Source organism: Nicotiana tomentosiformis, chromosome 7 (genome assembly GCF_000390325.3).
Source record: "Nicotiana tomentosiformis chromosome 7, ASM39032v3, whole genome shotgun sequence".
In the NCBI taxonomy this organism is placed as follows: Eukaryota; Viridiplantae; Streptophyta; class Magnoliopsida; order Solanales; family Solanaceae; genus Nicotiana; species Nicotiana tomentosiformis.
The window spans coordinates 9,860,969-9,879,404 of NC_090818.1; the positions used below are offsets into that span (position 1 = coordinate 9,860,969).

Here is an 18,436-nt window from a genome sequence, read left to right on the forward strand (position 1 = left end):
TCAATTTTTTTTCTCAAATAAAATGAATGTCTAAACACAACTTTAAATTACAAAATTTATTTTGTAACATAACTTAATTTTTTTTTAAAATTTCAAAAAGATTTATGTCAAACGCTAGCTTAGTATGAAATAATATTGACAGATTTTTTAAAGCCAAAAATACCAAATCAAACCTTTTAAAACTGCGTTGATGAACACCCTAGGAAACTTCGAATTACACTTCTAGGGTTCAATAACAGTTGATGCCGAGCTGCTCCATTTCTCACTACACTATCTCACTGTTAGTTCTGCTGCATTCTATTACTAACGAAAAAGGAAAATATAAAAGCCCATCTTCCAAATTCTCCAGTAGGAACTGAAAAATTCCAAAAACAATGTGGAGGAATTTGCATAGAAAAATCACAAGATGTATTGAACAAAAAGCTACATTTCATAACACAAATTATTATTGCAACTCTCCTCAACTTCCCCAGAATAACCAAATCTTGGTCCAAGAACTCACCCAAATTCTCAAACACAAGAAATGGAAAAGCCTCATTGAATCCTCCTCATACTCAAACCTACGCAAAAATCTAAACCCACATATAATTCGCTCTGTTCTTGGCCAACAACAATTGACTGACCATCTTGAACGTCTCCTCAGCTTCTTTCAATGGTCAAAACACAAAGTTGGTATTGACTCAGATTTGAATATTCACTCATATTTAGTTGCTCTTTTATTTAGTAGTAGCTTGTATGGTCCTACTAATACTGTTCTTGAACTTTTGATCAGTTTTGGTTTGCCCCCTTTAGATGTTTTGAGTTCTATTCATAATTGTAAAAAAGAATTTGATGGGTCTAGAAAAAAATTTGATCTTGGGATATTTGGGTTGTTGATGGATAAGTATAGAGAAAAGGGGTTCTTGTTTGAAGCTTCTGGTGTTGTTTTTGCTCATAAAGATCTTGATTATGTGCCTAGTTTGTTTTATTGTAATCGCTTGTTGACTGATCTGTTGAAATCTAGCAACTTTAGATTGTTTTGGCAAGTCTGTAATGCGATGCGTGAAGCGAATGTTACATTCGATGCCTTTGCGTATACGAATATGGTGGATGCTCATTGTAGAGAGGGGAATGTTAGTGAGGCCAAGAAAGTTTTTGCTGAGATGGAAGAGAAGGAGCTTTGTCCGAATATGTTTACGTACAATTTTTTGATGAAGGGGTTGTTTAGAGGTGGACATGTAGATGAGGCAATTGAGCTTAAAAATTGCATGTTAGCCAAGTCGTTAGTCCCTAATATTTATATTTATACCACGATTATTGATGGGCTTTGTGCTGCGAATAGATTTAGAGAGGCGATAATGGTATTAGCTGAGATGACTGAGAGGGGAGTGAAGCCTGATACAGTTGTTTATGAAGCTTTACTTAACTATTACTTGAAACATGATGATGTGGGCAAGGCTTTCAAATTGAAGGATATAAAGGACGCTAAAGGCGTTGATTTAGCCGTGTGTAATACACTTCTTCGTGGCCTCTGCAAGTGTGGTAAGATGGAGAAGGCACAAGAACTTGTGGATGAGATGACTAGAGAAGGTATCGAGCCTGATTTGACCACTTATACCTTGTTGATTGAGGGACATTGTCGTCAAGGTTGTAATGTCACTACTGTTTTGGAGCTTCTTGAAGAAATGAAGAAGAAAAATCTGGCCCCTGTTGAGTCAACCTATTGTTTGATAATTGATTGTCTCTGCCGCAATAAATATCTGAACACGGCTAGGTCTTTTCTTCAAGACTTGATACAGGAGAATTGGAAGCGAAATGTTCATACCTGGAGAACTTTGTTGATGACTAATGCTCGTAAAGGCCACTCACAACGGTTGAAGATGACTTTGGAGGCAATGCACGAGCAGGGGATTGAGCCAGCTACTCCCCATTACAATATTGTTATTAAGGGCCTCTGTAGAGCGCGGAAGATGAAAACTGCTCACGCTTGTTTGGTTGAAATGCTGGATAGAGGCCTGAAACCCGACCAGTATACTTATGAAGCCTTCATTATTGGATATTGTGGAACGGGGGACTTGCAAAATGCAGATAGCTACTTATCTCAGATGCTACATCATGGGTTTAAGCCCAACAAAGCTATTTATAGTGCTTTGATCAGTGCGAACTGCAAAAGAGGTAAGGTAAGCGAAACTTTTGGGGTATTTAGAAGTATGCTTGCTCTGGGGGTTCTGGAAGCGCGTGAGGTCTACCTTGTCCTCCTTCGTAGTCTGTTGGTGAATGGAAAAATGCTAGAAGCAGCTGAAGTCATTTCAGAACTTCACAGCAAGAATCTAGTTGCTGACGTTTCCTCGTATGAAGCTCTCATCTGTTATTTCGTTAAACACTGTGAGATTGAAAAGGCCTTTACTCTTTATGAGGAAACACAAAACAGAGGTATCCGTCCCAGCTTACGTACTCGCAATCACTTAATTGTTGGGCTCTTTAGAGCAGGTCAAACGGAGAGAGCTAAAATGACATTAGATGTCATCTTAAAAGAAGGTTCAAGACCAAATAGAGCGACATACACTGCCGTGATATGTGGTTTAGCTAAAGGAGGACAGTTGTCCGAGGCATTTGGCTTGTTTGACTCTATGATACTTAGGGGGATGTCTCCACGTAGGATCGTTTATAATGCTCTTTTTGATGGATGCTGTAAGACTGGGAACTTGCAGAAAGCTCAGGACTTGCTTCAGGAAATGTTGCAAATGGGAATAGCTTCTACTAAAGCTTTTAACACATTGATTGATAGATTCTTGAAGAATGGAAATGTGCTGGAAACTATGCAGTTGCTGGAAAAGATGATAGAGGGATGCATTGAACTTGATCACGACACATACGCGACACTCGTTGAGCAGCTATGCAAGGATGGACTGATGAAGGAAGCAGAATTGGTGATATCAGAAATGCAACAAAGGCATCTCTTGCCTACCACTGCAACTTACAGTAGAATTTTTCATGGCTATCATGTGATAGGTGGGAGATCAAGACTTTGTGCCTTGTTCCGAGAAATGGTGAAAAAGGGTGTCCATCCCGAGAATGGCACTCATTCTGTTGTTCTGGATGCTTTCTCTAAGGAAGGGAACTTACTTGATGCATTCGAGTTATTTATAGAAATGTTGAAGAAGAGCATGCCTCTAAGCGTAAGTGCCTGTGAGTCACTGATTGAAGCATTATGCTTGGATGAGAAGTATGATAAAGCATTGGAATTTCTTCTTGAGATGGGGGAGAAAGGGTTTGTGCTCAGCCATACGACCTGTAGTGCTATAGCTCGTAGTTTTTCACTGAAAGGTGATACTGATACAGACGAAGTATGCCAGGTAATCACGGCTATGGCAAGATTTGGTTGGATTTCAGACTCCACTACTTTCTCTGATTTACTTAAGGATAGTAAAGTAGGTTCTTTAGTGACTGATGATGATGAAAATGATTCGTTCGAGGAGCATGCTGTGAGAAACCAAAGTACTGCTTCTTCATAGGATGCAAAGAATGTTTTGAAGCAAGTTGGTTGAATGCTGTGTGTTCATAAGGCGATGAGAACAGCTACTTCTCTGGAAGTGGAAGACAGCAAGAGATTTCACCACGGGCGTAGCTACACTAGAACCATTTCAATTTGGAGGCTTCTAGGCTAAAATGGATGGCAGCTTCTAGTACATAACATGTTGATCACTTCATGAGGTAATTGAACTAGTCTTGTTCATATTCTGATTTTTTTAGAGTAAGAGCTGTTTAACCATTACTGTATTGTTAGCTTACCTTGAGCTCATCCCCCATTTAACTTTACCATTTTTCAGGTTTCCGTTTACAACTGAACCTGTTAGCTCAGATAAGAGGAAGAATATTTTGTTCCACTCGAGTTAAGGAGAGAGTTTCCTAAAACCTTCAGGAGTAGTTTCATAACAAACAAGAAAAGTAAAGAATAGATTTAACTTACTGTTACATTTTCTTACTCTTTTTGAAGTTTACAAAAAAGAGGAAGAAGGCTACTTAACCATAGCAAGATCTTGTTGCACTGTATATGTGTAGGGGTCGCAAAAGTAGCCCAAACCCATTTGACCCGCCCAACACGCCCAGGTTTTAACGTGAGTTAGTGCTAAGTGGTGCAGCTTGTTGGTTCTCCATAGTGACAAGGCATTCTTAAAGCTAAAGGGGCTCATAGCTCTTTGATCACATTTGCCTACTTAGTGTTTTCCTCTTTTTATTATTTGTATTAGAGTAGTATTTTCTCATATTTTCACCTTATTTACAAATGTCTACATAGTATGGACGTAACTGTAAATTGTTCTCATTAACTTTTGTTGGAACAAAGAGTAAGTGTTGAATAAAGCCAAATGAAATGAGAATTCTTGATATGTTGTTGCACATACTTTGGAATTTTGAAGAGGATATGACCTATCATTCCTCTCAACAACATCACTTTAGAATGCAATTATATTCTGATGTTTTTAAAATATGAGCTTTTGAACTATTGAGATTGAGAGAGAGTAATTCCAGTCTGGAGATAAAGTTGCATTCCTTAATTTGAAGTATAAAATATAAATTTATTGCTATACATAAATCTGGACATGGTTACAAATATAAGGAACATTTCAGCTCCCCCCTCCCCCTCTCCCCCACAAAAATAATAATTTAAAAAGAAAAAATAGACAAAAGCCAAAAGGGGGAAAAGGAGGAAATGTATAATGACTTTAAATCATTTTCTCAAATTTATCAAGTTTGTTCACTCTTTGCATGGACCTAATAAAGAGAGCAAGGAAAACACCTGCATACAAAAGATAAAGTTAATCTTTGGCAGCAAAAACAAGTATAATTCATATTAACTAAACCTGAGGTAAAAAGTCACCTGCACCAATAAAAGATCCATTTGCAAATATTTGACTTCCTTGATTGCTAAATGTGACACCAAGATTTAGGAGGGTACCCCCTATAACTGTGTACATGGTCGCCATTTGAAGAATTGTAGCTTTTCGAGCTGCTCTCTCGGACTTAAAAAGATCACAATTTCAAGAAGTATTAGAAAATGAAATGATTTGCATTAGACTATTTGTTAAAGATGTTCACTCAATGGAGATCATAGCCTGTGTCCCTAAGACTATAAGCTCGTTAACCAAATCGAATAATTGATGCAAGTCACACTAATTTCTATTGGACTAATTACCTCAAGGACCCTAACTCTGAGTTTCAAATCTCCGGATTCAAGCTGTTTAACGATCTCTTCTATCCGCTGAACTCTGTAAGGCATGGAAATAGTGTATGTTCGTGCCTGAAAGTATTTCACATAAGGTGGTATATACATCAGTGATACTTATTTGAGAGGATCTTAAAGCAAGACATTGTTAGCAAGAAGCAAATTAAGGTTTGATAAGGTACATCATCGGCTTGCTTCCTTATTTCCTGAACAAGCTGAGGACCACTTCTCTGTTTCTGTCTCAAGTCCAAGAGCTCCTGCAGGATAAATCGAATAATATTAGATGATAAAAGGGGCTACATTTTATTGTCTGAAGGTGTAGATGTTTGATCATCAACCTGTGCATATGGTGCTGCAATCTTAGGGAAGGAGAAATCAGGATCCAATATATAGCCGATTCCTGCAATAATACAACAACAGATGGTTTTTCAAGAGAGAGAGAGAGAGAGAGAGAGAGAGAGAGAGAGAGAGAGAGAGAGAGAGCACCTTCAAGCGTCGAAAATGCCCTGAGCACAAATGTAAAAGTCGAAGGAAAACGGAATGGTTGATCAGTTGCTATAGCAAACAAATCCTGCAATATCATCCTCTTGTTACATTGAGAAACATGCAAAGGTAGTTGGAAATGAAAGTAACCTCTATTTCTTCAAATTCCAGAGCTACTGAGATTAATTCTTTGAATTCAAGATTTTGCAAGTTAGTTGAAAAGCCTAGTGAGCGTGATCCAACCGGCTTCACAGAACTGCTAATGATTCAGAAAACCATTAGAACTAATACCCACACCAGCTAATTCTTTTTGCTTAATCATTGCTTTGTTTTGTTTGCTTGATGCTTGTTGGCCAACTAAATTATATTTTACTAGCCACATCTTAAGTTCTAATCCTTGACAGTTATTAACAACCTCTTAAGTCCTTTAATATGTAATATAGAATACTGGTATACTAACTATTAATAGCGGACGAAGAAAAAATGCAAGCATCTATGGCGCGTGAGAATAAGAATTGCTTCAGCTATGAAGATAACTTCTTATTTGATAGCAGTGCGTAAAAAAATGTCAAAAAGCAAGTGCCTAGACATGGAACAAAAACAATGCAACACATCTGTCTAATTTCCTAAACCATTTTCCAAATTCTGATGTGGACTTTCCAAAAAACAATCTAGGATCTTGACAAAGTGAGTTTCAAGCAAAAAGGGATGCCATGAGAAACTTGGGCTAATCGACGTAAGCACTTTTGAACGAGTGAATCATACAAATATTTGAAGCAAACATAATCAACCATATATTATTCTAGTCGATATCCTAATGTGCCAGAAGTACTAAGAAACTTTGTTATTTTTAAGAAAAAATTGCAAATTCTGCGTACCTCACCGATTGCAGACAAAGTCTGCTGTTGATCTGGTCTTTGATTCAACAAGTTATCTAAGAAAAACTGAACAGATCTCCTCACCTAAGAAGAAACAAAAAGTTTTAGGTAGTGTCAATAGATAGCCAGTATTAGACAATCCCTTAAATTCATTCGCTTTTTTCTTCCTTTTTATTTGCAGGGATTGGGGGTTAGGATATGTGCTTACAGCTGACATGTCTCCTGTAGGCTGAAGCGCTCCCAGATCAATTAGCCCTTGCATAACCTGTGTAGACATAATATCTGTCTTATTAATGTGTACAAAGAATTGGCTCTATTTACTCCATAGTATTTGAAAGCAATCTCCAAAAGCAAGAAAAATAAGTAAATGTCCTTCGACAGAAAGGAGAAAAAACAACAACAACAACAAACCCAGTAAAGTCCCACAAGTGGGGTGTGGGGAGGGTAGTGTGTACGCAGACCTTACCCCTATCTTATGAAGGTATAGAGGTTGTTTCCGGTAGACCCTCGGCTCAAGAAACAGAATGGAGGAAAACCACACACAAAAAGAAAAAAAGAATTTTTAATAAAGAAATGTGTTAATCATAGAGCTGGTTGGGACCATAACAATAGCAGGTGGTTTTGCATCAGCTTAGAGTAAGACTACTGAAGAGTATAAGCTTAGCTCAGCATTTGGGTTCCTAATTATTTTTTTAGTATAATCCAACAAAAGAAACAACTAGACTGACCTTTTTCGCGTCCTTTTCATAAACAGCATAAAAAACACCCAATAATCTCTCTCTTGTGAAACTCTTGATGTCTCCCATCATACCAAAGTCATAATAGATTAAAGCTTCGTCAGTGTCAATTGCAAGATTTCCCGGATGTGGATCAGCGTGGAAAAAACCAGTCCTCAGTATCTGCAATTAGGTAATGCCAGGAAAAATAGTACCAAACACAAAGGAAAATAGCAACTACCTAGCTGATTCGCATCTATACCGCTGGTTTTAGAATGATCACAAAATTAAGTAACTCACCTGAATTAAGTAGGCTTCAATGGCACGTGACGCAATTCGGGATCTGCTATAACCCCGTGCATCTATTAGATCCAACTGGTTGATCTTTATCCCTGCTCATTAAGGTAATGAAATCTTAAGCAGATAAATCGAATGAAAGTGTTTATTGAATAAAAAGGAGAAAGGACAGAGAGGAACCTGGGACATATTCAAGAGTCAAAACCTTCGTTGCTGTATAGTCCCAATATACCAACTATTTTGGAACAGAGAAAGGTAGCGTTAAGAAACAAGGTATAAGAAAGTGACTTATAGTAACAATCAGCAATAGAAGGAAGAAAAGAATATATTATTGTCTTGGAACTTGGAAGGAAACATACAGGAACTCGGACCCACTTTATATTGCGAAAGTCTCGGCGAAATCTATCAGCATTCTTCCCTTCATTTATATAATCGATTTCCTCATACAATATCCTGAAAATTTTCATGAAGACAAAGTTTAGAAGATATTAAGATAATCCCATCCTTTCTTTTTTAACATAACATTTGGGGATTCTTATTGAATCTCAATCAAATGGTGACTTGTTGGGCACTGAATTATCCAAAAAATAAGTAGAGGATATAAAATACTGAGTAAAGCAACTCTAACTGAGAATCAAGGTCTGTGGTTCTTGCAGGATAGCAGATATGCATTCTTTAAGTTGACTTCTGAACCTTTATCGGCCCTGAGGTCACATGGTCTTGCGCAATTTTTACCCTCAAACTTCTTTTCTAAAACTTCCTCTTGTTTTACATAATGTGAAGACCAATATCAACGCAAGGGGTTCGAGAACTATAAAATAGTACTTCCTTCAGCACCAATTAGATGACTTCATTGGCTAGAATGAAAAGAAAGGTTGAATTGTTTAACTTATGCAGCAGGAGATAAGGAAGTGCGTTTGAGTAATAAAGTAGCATTAAGGGGTGAAAATTGCTTGTTCTAGCTATTGCCACATAGTCTTAGCTTCTTGAGAGGATGGACTAGAATATTGTGGCTTACTTAGCACATTCTTCATATATTCCTATCCAGTCCCGAGTTGGACCGCCAAGAGTTTCACTTTTCTGAAAGTACTCCGCAATCAACTTTAAATTTTCTGCATCAAAAGAAGAATGTTGGACTTTCCAGTAAACACTAAGCAAGATTGACTAACTTTAGTGCATAATACTTACTCAGATCAATGTCAAATAGTTTCTTTAGACCGGGTCTCTGAACTTTTACAACAACTTTCTCTCCATTATGTAAGATAGCCCGATGCACCTAAGAGCATTATATGAACAAAAAAATCAGGAAGAATTACTTGCAGCGCATTGAAGACCAGTTGCACAAAGTCGTTTAGTGTCATCAAATTTGACGGAATGTATAATCTCAATTCAGAGATTAAAGAGGACATTTCACTTCTAAGATACAAAAGAAAAATATAAATAAACCAAACACCTGACCAAGACTAGCTGCTGCAATGGGTTGATCTTCAAACTCTTTATACAAAAGATCAACTGGAACTCCCAGCTCCTTTTTAATAAACTCTTTTGATTTCTTGGGGGAGAAGGCAGGTACTCTGTCCTGAATGATTACAATGCAATATAAAATCAAAGTCATGCTCGGATAATTCATTTTCAAGTGTGAACTAATACACAATTTTGCAAGTAATTGAGGAGAGCAGGTTCACTTTCTCAGAGAGAAGCCAAGTTATACCTGCAATTTAGCAAGCTCATCGACAAATTCTCTAGGAAATAGATCAGATCTAGTAGAGGATAACTGCCCAAGTTTGATAAAAGTAGGACCAAGCTGAAGCACACATTCTCTTAACCATGACGCAGTTCCACGTCTTCTGATTTTCTGCAGGTATAAAGCTTGTTACTCATAATGCTCGTAAAATAACATAATCCGAGGAGACGAGGAAGCAACAAGAGAGAATCATTGCATGATTTTTGCTCCGGACTTGGTACCGTGTTACCCTCAAATATCAATTCAAATTGAATAAAGAGAGAAGAGAAAAACTAACCTGTTTATCTTCAGTGAAGCCTCCCACATATGTCCATTTTGCATTGTCCAAGAATACGCGAACCCGTAATGAAAGGACAAAGGACCACACATCTACACTTCTTTGGACTGAGTTGTAGTTCTCATTAGCCCAGCTGAAACCTTCATCTGAAGGTAAAACCTTTAGATCTTCGACGGGCGGAAGTTCTTTAGATTTTTGTTTCTTCATAGGGGCAGGAGCAGCAGCTCGCTTAACTATACTTGCGCCATTAATTCTTTGTGTGGATCCATTGACTATCTCAGCACCATTTACAGATGACACTTTTCTCTTTGTAACTTCACTTGTAGGTACCATCTTAACTGGACGACCATTTATACCAACTTTTTCAGGGGACTCCGTCTGTTGCATTTGCACTTTAAGCCGGTGAATCTTTCTAGGTGGTTTACCAGATTGTTTATCATATTTCGACAAAAATAGTATAGAGATTGAGCCTGAAAAACTGAGATTGTTTACATTACTTCCATGATTTATCAGTTCTCCTCTGCGGCAATAACAGCTTTGAGAAGCCAACATTGCCGCCATTTATGATATGAAACCTGAACATGAGCCAATTAAGAGATCCAAAAAGTTGATTAGAGCCAGCAATGAACAAATCAACTACGTGGTAGCTCATAAAACATTTAACATCTACGACTACGAGCAATTTGAATGAAAAATATAGTATTGCCCAACTATATCACTGATAAATTTGGTCATCTATAACCAACATCAAATTCTTTACCCAATCACTAGCCTCCTTCGAAATAATAATAATAATTGTTTCCCATTAGTGCCTACTTCTACGGCTCGAACACGTGGCCTATAAGTAACATGGAGACAGCTTTAGCGTTAATTTATGAATCGCGTGCATCCATTCCGCTCTATGCAGGACCATATACTTAGTCTTTTAAGGCAAGTAGATTCGATCCGTCAATCTCAGAGGTATCCTAACAACAGTTTGGTCAGTTGTATGTAATAAAAAACAAGCAGACAATAACCTGACTATATGAACGTATTCATTAATAATTGAGAATCAATGAAATCAATAAACATATTATCTAAGAAAAAAGAGAATAATAGATTCCATTAGCAACAAAAGCAGGAAAAAATTCAATCTTAGGCTCACACTCTTAAAGTTTCTCATACAAATCCCATTATAGCAATTGTCAAAAAAGTCAAACTTTCCCCACCCCACTTATCAAATATACATTAGAATTTAAAATACTAAGAGGGTAGAAGCACTTACAATGAACTGAAGAAGAAGAACAAGAATCAGAAGCCTTTTTATATTATCAATCAATCTTTTATTAGAATTCTTGTGGACCCTTTTAAAAGAACTGAGTTTGGTTTCAGTTTCTACTGCCAGTTTTTTGGGTCACTTGTTTTGGTCTGTTTGCTCTTCTAATGCTCAAAAGAAAGCTGAAAAAAGAGCAAACACTTAACGTGCACTCTTGGCACCTCCTTTTTGATATTTTTGTTTCTTTTCAATTTATATCATAAAGTTTACATTTTTCTTCTTTCTTGAGGTTTTTTTCTACCAATTTGAGTGAAGAAACTAACTAACAGACAAAGAACAGAAAATGAGATATATTGAAATGAATAGGCACCACCATTTTCATTGGTGGGACTTATTGTAATTGCGTTGTCCACCTAATTTCCTCTTATTTCTTTTGGTTTACTGTTACTGGTCTCTATTGCTCTGACGCGTTCATTTTATTCTCCTTACAACTCATACTCTCACTGTTTTCACATATAAAAATAAAAATCAACAAAGGGACGGACGGGAAGGAACGTAAAAAGGTTTTAACACACGTTAGTATAAGAAATCTTTACGTAAGTTATTAGCAAATTATATGTCTTATTTTTAAGATTTTTAAAAAGGCTTGCCTGTAAATACATATCTTATTTTCTTACACTATAGTGTCTTATTTCATTAATGCGACTACTAAGAAAAAAGGTTAGAAGTACCAATTATATTCTACAATATTAAGGGAACATGTGGTACGCAGTGGCGGAGCCAGAATTTACACAAAGAGGTGTCAAGATCTAAAGAAGAAATTAAAAAAAATGATTCTACTAGTGAAACAACAAGAACAACAATATTTTTTTTTCTTTTCAGACCAAAATTTTCTCATATGGTGAATCAAGCAGAAAGCTAGATAGACACTAAACAAACAAGCTGATAATTTGTGAACTGCCCAAAACATTGGGAATAAACACATACTAACGAGCTTGAGAAAGCAGACAAGGGTAGGTTCAAAGGAAGACACCATTTTTTATTCATCTGAGCTACATATAGCTATAAGAAGCAGTATAGGGGAAAAGAGGAACAAATCAAGAAGATTCAGCACATCAGATAATACACACCCAACAAACTATTACAAGCAAAAGCTGTGACGAAAAGCATGTAACTCTACCTTAGAAGCAAAACCAAAGTTACCACAGCCTAAAGCAAAATAATATTATATTATTACAATGGTACTCGACGAGGTTTCATTTCTCGAAATGTTTTTATAATATCATCATTAGATATAGTATTAAATACATCTTTTTCTACATAAGGCACCAAACAACCACTCAAAAGTTCATCATTCATTCGATTCCGCATGTCATTCTTGATAAACATCATTGCCGAAAAAGCTCTTTCAACCGATGCAGTGGCAACTGGCAAAAGCAAAGTAAATTTCACCAAGCAGAATACAAGAGGGAAGTTTAAATTCTTCTTTGTCTGAACCAATTTTCTTAAAAGATCACAAAGTCCATTCAAATTGGAGAACCTTTCATCAATATCACATACATCAATAATGTATGTCACAAGTTGATTCTCAAGATCACCCATACTAACTTCATCAAAGACATCAGGATATAATTTTGCCATTTTCATGATCTTCTTGATGTCAAAACTAGAAAATGAGTCAATTGGATTCAAACAAGCAACTCCATGAAGCAAATTAGTAGTCAATTCGTCAAAACGACCATTGAGTTCTTGAATTTGCCAATCAATAATCTTACAAAACACATCAACATGATAATGAAATAGTATGATCGATAGATTTACGTCGTGATCTTAAAGAGTTAACGTATGGCTCATCAAAATTAGGTATCAAAATGCCATACTTGATACTGAATGTAGATACTTTTTCAATAAGTGAATCCCATTCATCTTCTCTTAAACTTTGCAACCTTCTCTTTGCTACTTCTACAAGTAGCATGGTATTTGCGATATCTTGCTCCTTTTTTTGTAAGCATTTATTTAGCTCATTTGTGATTGCTAAAACATCTATCATCAAATGCAACATGAATGAAACCTCAAATGTTTGACAAGTTTTGAGATATCCTATTGCCTTGGCTATGTCATCCATCAAACGTGCATCAACAACAAGTACTTCAAGAACATCAAAAATAGAGCCAAACATAAGAATAAAATTTTTAAAAGATTTGTAATGAGATCCCCAACGAGTATCACAAGCTCTTGAAAGACCAAGTTCTTGATTCAAGCCTCTACCAGTTTTAAGCTCACCCATATCTAATGCCTCTTCAATTCTTTCCTTTTGAGATTCTCGAAATTCATCCATACGCTTAAAAGAAGATCCCAACACATTCAAAATATTTGAGACCAAAACTACAAGTTCTCCTACTTGAATATATTTTTTTGAAACCGCAACAAGAGTTAATTGAAGTTGGTGAGCAAAACAATGAATAGAGTGAGCCGATCTACTTTCTTGCCTAATCAACATTTTAAGGCCATTGAGCTTACCTTGCATATTACTTGCTCCATCGTAACATTGCCCATGAACATATGATAGACTTAAGGAATGTTTATCAAGTAAATCAACAATTGCCTTCTTTGAATCATTGGAGAAGTCATCTGATCATTTTGAGGAGCATATTCCAATACATAATCATGAATTTTATTACATTCTTTTGCATACCATGAGAGAATTTCAAAAAAATTACCCCTGTTAAATGATGTTTTAGATTCATCATGACCCCGAAATGCAAATCCTTGCTTCAAAAGAAGTCTTACGACATTAACCGAAGCAATTAAGCGAATCAAGTAATCATGCTTAACTTGATCAGATTGCTTCTCAAATGCATATATATGTGATGACCCAAAAGATCATCTTATATTTTAGAACTCGAATATGCGCTCTTAAGCCTTAAAAATCTCATTTTTACCCTTCTCGATTTACGTGCACAGTCCGGACAGTTTTTCGGAAAGCTTTTATGTTGAAAACTAATGAAAATAAGAAGTTTTACCTTAAAAATTGATTTTTGACTTCGGTCAATATTTTTGGTAATCAGGCCCGAATCTGTATTTTGATGGTCCGGTAAGTCCGTATCGAATTATAGGACCTGGGCGTATGTCCGAAATCGAATTCGGAGGTCCCTAGCTCAAGTTATGAATTTTTGATAAAAATTAAAAGTCTGAAAATTAATTATTTTTAAGAATTGATTGATGCTTGGCATTATTGGTATCATGTTCGTATTTTGGTTCCGGAGCTCGGTACAGTTTCATTATGATATTTAAGATTTGTCAGTGAAATTTGATGAGAAACGGAGTTGATTTGACGTGATTCGGACGTCTAGTTGAGAAGATATGAATTTTAAAGTGTTTTTGAGAATTTCATTTGATTTGGTGCTAAATTCGTAGTTTTAGGTGTTATTTTGACAATTTGATCACGCGAGCAAGTTCATATGATATTTTTAGACTTGTGTGCATGTTTGGTTTGGAGCCCCGAGGGCTCGGGTGAGTTTCGGGTAGGCTACAGAGTGATTTTGGAACTTAGAAATTTGCTAGTGTAACTGGTGTCTGTAGCAGGCCTCTGATCTCGCAATTGCGAGATCAAGCTTCACAAATGCGAACCAAGCAGGTATGGCAATTGCGAGGTTTTTATCGCAATTGCGAAGAAAGCCTAGGCTAGCAGTTCTCGCAATTGCGAAGGGGGTCTGGGGAAGGGCATGTTCGCAAATGTGAACTTCTACCCGCAATTGCGATGGGCAAATTGTCGCAAATGCGACATACTCTTCACATTTGCAAAGGCAGCGAAAATGTGAAGGTTCTCGCATTTGCGATGACTCCCTCGCATTTGCGAGCTTCGCAATTGCGAAGCTCGGGTCGCAAATGCAACATCCGCATCTGATAACTTTAGACTTAGACGGAATTTTTCATTCATTCTTCATATTTTCAAAACCCTAAACCTTAAGAGGCGATTTGCCAAAGATAAAATCTTCCCCAAATCATAGGTAAGTGATTCCTAACTCTTTTCTTTCAATCTTTTACATCTTATAACAAGATTTCAACCTAGAATCTAGAATTTATTTGTGGTGAAATTAGGATTTTTGGGTAGAACTTAGGAATTTCAAAATTTGAGGATTTAGACCTCAATTTGAAGTCGGATTCCAAAACTAATTACATATTCGGACTCGGAGGTGAATGAGTAAAAGGATTTTGGTCCGAACCTCGGGTTTTGACCAAGCGGGCCCGGGGTCCTTTTTTTAACTTTTGGAGGAAAATTTGGGGAATTTAATTTATGCAATATAATTGATTTCTTAAGCAATATTTGATATTATTGAGTCATTTTTGAATAGATAAGAGTGGTTTGGAGGTGAATTCCAAAGGGAAAGCTATGATTCAGAATTAAGTGGCCTTCAGAGTGAGGTAAATGTTGTGTCTAACTTTGGCTTGAGGGAATAGGTATTGTGTGAGTATTTGCTACGTGTTTTGTTGTTGAATACGATGTATAGTTGAGGTGACGAGCATCTATACGTTGTGGTCGAGTCATAACATGCGAGTGAAATTCCATTTCTTACAAATTGGTAGTCTTAAATCTTGTTATCCATGCTTATTGTTGTTGTTGAAATGCTGAGAGACTTGTATCCGGTTCCACCAAGGTCGATAAAATTGTGAATATTGATTCGAGGTTGAGATGTTAAATTGTGAAAGTAATCATTGATGAAATATTAATTTCTTGCGAAACTTCTCTCTAACCATTGTTATTGATTCTGTGAATTGTGAGGAAGAGTGTAAAATATGAAGAGTGATGCCGTGCATGATTTATTTATATTGCGAGGAAGAGTGTAAAGCACGAAGGGTGATGCCGTGCATGATTTATATATATATATATATATATATATATATATATATATATATATATATATATATATATATTGTGAGGAAGAGTGTAAAGCACGAGGGGTGATGGCGTGCATGATTTATTTATATTGTGAGGAAAAGTGTAAAGCACGAAGAGTGATGCCGTGCAAGATTTATTTATATTGTGAAGAGTAAAAGCACGAAGGGTGATGACGTGCAGTCTTATTTGTTACTTGGTGAGGTTGAGAGTAAAAGCACGAAGGGTGATGCTGTGCAATTTTCTTTGCTGTCTTAATTGCTCAATTCGTTTAAGGATTCCGGTTCAATTTTGTCTTTTCATTATTCTCACTTTTTTTATGTTGCATATCCCCCACTGTATGTTCCCCTCCCATTATTTCTGCATTATTTCTTTATTTATTGTTGTTGCCACTAGCATGATTATACTGTTCAGGTTATATGTGGGTGTCTTGTCCTAGCCTCGTCACTACTTCGCCGAGGTTAGGCTCGACACTTACCAGTACATATAGTCGGTTGTACTGATGTTGCACTCTGCACTTTCTGTGCAGATTTTGATACCGGCTCGGGTTGATCGAGATTCTGCTATTGGTCCGCTGTACGGTGACTCAAGGTAGATATGTTGGCGTTCACAGACCTTGAAGTCCCCGTCTATCTTTTCTGTTCTACTGTTTCTTCCATTCAGACAGTTGTATTTCTTTCTGACTATTACTTGTAGCAAATTCTAGAATGCTCCTGAATTGTGACTCTAGATCCGTGTGGTAGTAGTTAGTACAGATTTATGATATTCCGCACCTGTTATATTTCATCTTAGTTAATTATTATTAATTACTGAATGAAAATAAGGAATTGGTTAATGATTCTCTAACGTTAGCTTGTCTAGCAAGTGAAATGTTAGGCGCCATTACGGTCCCGTCGGTGGGAAATTTCGGGTCGTGATAGTTAGTATCAGAGAACTAGGTTGCTTAGGTCTCACGATTCACGAACAAGCTTAGTAGAGTCTGGAGGATCGGTACGGAGACGTCTGTGCTTATCTTCCAGAGGCTATGAAGTTTAGGAACAAGTTTCACTTCTTTTCTTCTCTGTTGTGCGATTTTGCTTTCTCAATACCGATTGAAATCTTCTACTCTTATTCTCTCGCAGATGGGGAGAACACGTACCGCTTCCTCAGCTGAGCAGCAGCCAGAGCCTCCAGTGGCAGCTCCTACGCGGGGCAGAGGTCGAGGCCGAGGCCGTGCCAGAGGCCGAGGCAGGGGCAGGGGCAGGGCTCAGCCTAGGGCTTGAGCAGCAACCCCAGCAGTGGAGCCTCAGATAGAGCTTGACGAGGAGGTTCCAGCCCAGACTATTCCTGTCGGACCAACTCAGGTTTAGGAGGGGTTCATTGCTACCCCAGTACTTCAGGACGCTTTGGTCCGTTTGGTGGGCCTTATGGACAGTGTGGCCCAAACTGGCGCATTTCCCATGGCACCAGCAGTATCTCAGGCTGGAGGAGGAGCTCAGACTCCCACCACTCCCGCTCCGGAGTAGATAGCTCCCCAGTATCAGGCTCTAGCAGCTCAGCCAATCGGATTAGTTCAGCCGGTTATTGCGGCACAGGTCGGAGATGGGCCAGCTATGTCTTCTGAGGCCTTATGGAGATTAGACAGGTTTATCAAGCTCTTTCCTGTTCACTTCAGCGGTGCTCCTTCAGAGGATCCCCAGGAGTATCTTGACAGCTGTCACGAGGTTCTACAAAACATGGGTATAGTGGAGACCAATGGGGTTGATTTTGCTGCATTTCAGATGACTGGTTCTGCCAAGAAATGGTGGAGAGATTACTTGTTGACCAGACCAGCTGGGTCGCCTGCTCTTACTTGGGACCAATTCTTTCAGCTCTTCATAGAGAAGTTTCTGCCTATCACATTGAGAAATGAGCGTCGCCATCAGTTTGAGCGTCTTCAGCAGGGCAGTATAACTGTTACTCAGTATGAGGCCCGTTTTGTGGATTTGACCCGTCATGCCATTCTTTTGCTTCCCACCGAGAGAGAGGGTGAGGAGGTTTATTGATGCTCAGCTTATCAGATTGCAGATGGCTAAGGAGACAGGGAGTGAGATTTCTTTTCAGGCGGCTGCTACTGTCGCTAGACGAGTCGAAATGGTTCTTAATCAGGGAGGTCAGGGGTCTGACAAGAGGCCTCGTCATTCCGATGAGTTCAGCGTTTCCTCATCTAGAGGCAAGAGTACTTTTGGTAGAGGCCATCCTCCCAGGCCGTTTCATTCAGCGCTCCAGGCATCCCACGGTGCCTCAGGTGGTCGTGGCCCTCAGATGAATTATTCCGACCAGCTAGACTACAGTGCACCACCAACTCCTATTAGTGCACCTCCACTCCAGAGTTATCAGGGTGGTTATTCAGGTTGACAGGGTCAGTTTCAGGGTCAGCAGTCACAGCAACCGAAGTTATGTTATACTTGTGGTGATCCGAGGCACATTGCTAGATTTTGCCCTCGAGCAACGGGCAGCTCACAGCATCAGAGTTCTCGTGCCATAGTTTCGGCACCGGTTGCTGCACCACCTGCTCAGCCAGCCAGAGGCAGGGGTCAGGCAGCCAGAGGTAGAGGCCAGACAGTTAGAGGTGGAGGTCAGGCCGTTAGAGGTGGAGATCAGCCAGCTAGAGGTAGTCCCAGGGACGTAGTTCAAGGTAGTGGGGCCCAGCCCCGGTGTTATGCCT

At 38.3% G+C, this 18,436-nt stretch overlaps 3 protein-coding genes across 3 annotated transcripts; 1 reads left to right on the plus strand and 2 right to left on the minus strand.

The window, feature by feature from the left end:
* The first annotated feature begins 242 nt into the window (after window positions 1-242).
* On the plus strand, window positions 243-4,365 carry LOC104088039 (pentatricopeptide repeat-containing protein At5g61990, mitochondrial-like). Its single transcript, XM_009592646.3, has 2 exons — window positions 243-3,693; window positions 3,810-4,365. Exon 1 carries the CDS (start codon window positions 375-377, stop codon window positions 3,492-3,494), a length of 3,120 nt encoding a protein of 1,039 aa, XP_009590941.1. The 5' UTR covers window positions 243-374; the 3' UTR covers window positions 3,495-3,693; window positions 3,810-4,365.
* A 146-nt stretch (window positions 4,366-4,511) lies between these two features.
* Window positions 4,512-10,999, minus strand: LOC104088045 (protein ACTIVITY OF BC1 COMPLEX KINASE 7, chloroplastic). The gene is made up of 18 exons (XM_009592654.4): window positions 10,863-10,999; window positions 9,599-10,173; window positions 9,289-9,432; window positions 9,031-9,156; window positions 8,766-8,853; window positions 8,596-8,689; window positions 7,937-8,030; window positions 7,758-7,812; window positions 7,581-7,672; window positions 7,293-7,463; window positions 6,773-6,829; window positions 6,565-6,648; window positions 5,690-5,774; window positions 5,542-5,603; window positions 5,386-5,460; window positions 5,174-5,278; window positions 4,859-5,000; window positions 4,512-4,777 (listed from the first exon to the last, which is right to left on the minus strand). The coding sequence occupies exons 2-18, from the start codon at window positions 10,157-10,159 to the stop codon at window positions 4,704-4,706; spliced, it is 2,109 nt and encodes a 702-aa protein (XP_009590949.1). The 5' UTR covers window positions 10,160-10,173; window positions 10,863-10,999; the 3' UTR covers window positions 4,512-4,703.
* A 1,087-nt stretch (window positions 11,000-12,086) lies between these two features.
* Window positions 12,087-13,191, minus strand: LOC104088069 (uncharacterized). Its single transcript, XM_009592689.1, has 2 exons — window positions 12,754-13,191; window positions 12,087-12,623 (listed from the first exon to the last, which is right to left on the minus strand). The coding sequence occupies exons 1-2, from the start codon at window positions 13,189-13,191 to the stop codon at window positions 12,087-12,089; spliced, it is 975 nt and encodes a 324-aa protein (XP_009590984.1).
* Between the last annotated feature and the right edge of the window lie 5,245 nt (window positions 13,192-18,436).